The 2,640-nt window shown below is 35.1% G+C and overlaps 1 protein-coding gene across 1 annotated transcript; it reads right to left on the minus strand.

The window, feature by feature from the left end:
- Positions 1-208: 208 nt before the first annotated feature.
- On the minus strand, positions 209-1,962 carry LOC130507723 (B3 domain-containing protein At3g11580-like). Its single transcript, XM_057002388.1, has 2 exons — positions 1,334-1,962; positions 209-877 (listed from the first exon to the last, which is right to left on the minus strand). The coding sequence occupies exons 1-2, from the start codon at positions 1,899-1,901 to the stop codon at positions 735-737; spliced, it is 711 nt and encodes a 236-aa protein (XP_056858368.1). The 5' UTR covers positions 1,902-1,962; the 3' UTR covers positions 209-734.
- Between the last annotated feature and the right edge of the window lie 678 nt (positions 1,963-2,640).

The raw sequence follows: 2,640 nt of genomic DNA on the forward strand, positions 1-2,640 counted from the left end.
TTATTTTTTAAAATTCTATTAATTTAATGTGTTTAATTAGATTAATCAAGGGTTAGTTTTGGGATTATGAAAGAAATTATACTAAAAGGACAACTAAATGATAGTTTTATACTATAAGGACAACCATGCTGAATTTTTGTTCCGTTTTGGCAATTTTCCCAAAATATTTTTACTAACTTAACCAAGTTTTAAATTCTGAATTTTTTTTCGTCAGTTTTGGTGTCTAAGTAACAAATAAGTCAATATATATCGAAACGACAATTCTAGCATCAGTCTTTGAATTGAACAAAAACATGACGGTGCCAAACAAATAAGAATGGTAAAACTAAACTAGATAGTTGAGGCACATATATATATATATAATATAAGATTAATTGGTTAAACTTGACTTTTAAAAAGAAAAGAAAGTGTAGGCTATCAAAATCATGCTAGGCAACAAGTTATCAACAAATTGGCCATGTGCGATTACAGTCAAGTGTAGCATTATTCTCCCTGATTCCTTCTTTATATTATCTATTGAAATGCTCTTTGGGTCTACTATAAAAATACTAATTTCATATATATGTCTCATCTCGAGAAACAGCCACGACGTCTGTTTAACGCTTAAAACAATCCAATTTAATTTGCATCATGCATATTTAATCAAATAGCAGCATATACTTGCTTATACTTACGTAAGCAAATTGAATAGGACAAGAATGTCAAAGTTATATTACCATGGGATGAGGAGTTGACTAATAGTAAATGTGTTGGCCGTTGTAGCCATCGGGACACGGTGGTGGCTCAACAACGTCACCGTGACATTCGAGGTTAACTCCGAATAGCCTCACCGTTCTCGAGCTCCTTGCAACCACCGTCGGTGTCTCAGCGACGGCGCCTACGATTTTTCACCATCACGACACGTGCATGTCTTTTAGTCACATATATTTTTATAAAGTAAATAATGAGCACTAGGCCTAATGAGCACGTTAGTCGAAGAGGATTGCATGGTTCTCCTCACGCGCGTGTAAGAGATTAGTTACAACTTGCGAAGTTTATTTTCTTGTCAACAACTAATAAAAGACATACATGACAAAATAACAGAGACAGGAAAATCTATAACAAACTAATATAACAAAAAAAAAATTTATGTCAAAAATGTCTTTTAAGATGATTGTTCTTGTAGAATACCATGTGAATATGCATACCAATCTAAAACACCGTGCATAAAAAAGAATAATATATGATAGATTATTAAAGATACGAATATATATTTTGTGAAAACGACGTTATCTACTAAGAATATCTTTGAAACAAACAAAAAGAAAGAAAAAATGAGATATAAACGTTTTACCATATTGTGAATATTCTTGGTGAATATTAGGGTAAGAACTAGTTGACGTGTGTACTTGACGATAAGGTGTAGTCAGGCCGCTCCAGTACGCCGTTGTGTTAACATGAACCTCTTGAGACACGGCGGAGACAGCCGAAGGATAAGAAGCCTCGCCCCGTCTCCGCCAGCCAATGAACAGTCTATGGAAATCAAAACGGTGCCGTTGGAAGAAAACAACATCCCCAGCGTCGAGGTGCTTGTCTTTGACGTACTTGCTCCATCCTTTGGTCAAGACGTAGCTTTGACTACTGTTCCAGTATGAGTATCTGAACTTCCAAGACTTTCCTGACTCGTCCTCGAAGCTAAGAAGCATCCCTTTCTCAGCCGTCATGTCGCCGCCGCCATTATTGAGAGGGAGATATTTCTCGGCGTATTGTTTCGGTATGACTAAACGGTTTAGCTTTCCTACGTCGCTTGGTGTGAGTGATTTCTCGAACAAGGACTCTCTATATGCTACGGCGTCGTTTTGGTGATGGTTCATGGAGACAGTGTTGTGGTAGATGTCTCTTGAGTAATTGTCGACTGACATTTTTTTGGAGAGAGAGAGAGAGAGAGAGAGAGAGAGAGAGAGAGAAAGACAGTAGAGAGAATATGCAGAGATGCTTGGTGGCGAAAGAGAGATGGGTAATGGTACTAATATAGTATTAGACGTAGGTAAGAGAGAGTCAGTGAAAAAACTGTGAAAATAGTTAAATTGATGTGAAACTGTGGGAACTATTTGATGTAAATGAAGAGGACACGACATCGATAGTACTTTTAAGGTTTTGCGTGATGATATTTCTTTTCAATCATTGTTTTATTTTTGTTATTTTTGCAAGTCCATGTATATCAATTATCAAGTAAACATTTTAAATATATAGTATCGAAATTCTCTTAGTTCTCTTTTAAATGACATTAGATCTTAAGAGGTTCTACATTATTTCTATTCTATAGTGTGTGAAATAATCAAATGGTTATAAAGGGTAGTGAGGTTTGCCCTAATGTATACGATATTAATTCTTAGTAGTTAATCCATGTCGTTTAAGAACTTATATGGTTAAACTTTTAGCAGCAAAAAAATGTATGGTTAAATATAAATACGTGTAAGAAATATAAGGGATATACTACCAAGGTTGGTGATTATGTTATTTTTCTTTTGAACGATCTGAATTCAAACCCGGCTTGAGAACAATGAGTGAAAGAATCTTAACTTTTTGGGGGTTTTATTCAAAAAAGTTATGACATCATTCCGGCCCTGAGATTTACAAATTTGAGATTTATGTTTTTGT

Source organism: Raphanus sativus, unplaced genomic scaffold, assembly GCF_000801105.2.
Source record: "Raphanus sativus cultivar WK10039 unplaced genomic scaffold, ASM80110v3 Scaffold5403, whole genome shotgun sequence".
NCBI lineage: Eukaryota > Viridiplantae > Streptophyta > Magnoliopsida > Brassicales > Brassicaceae > Raphanus > Raphanus sativus.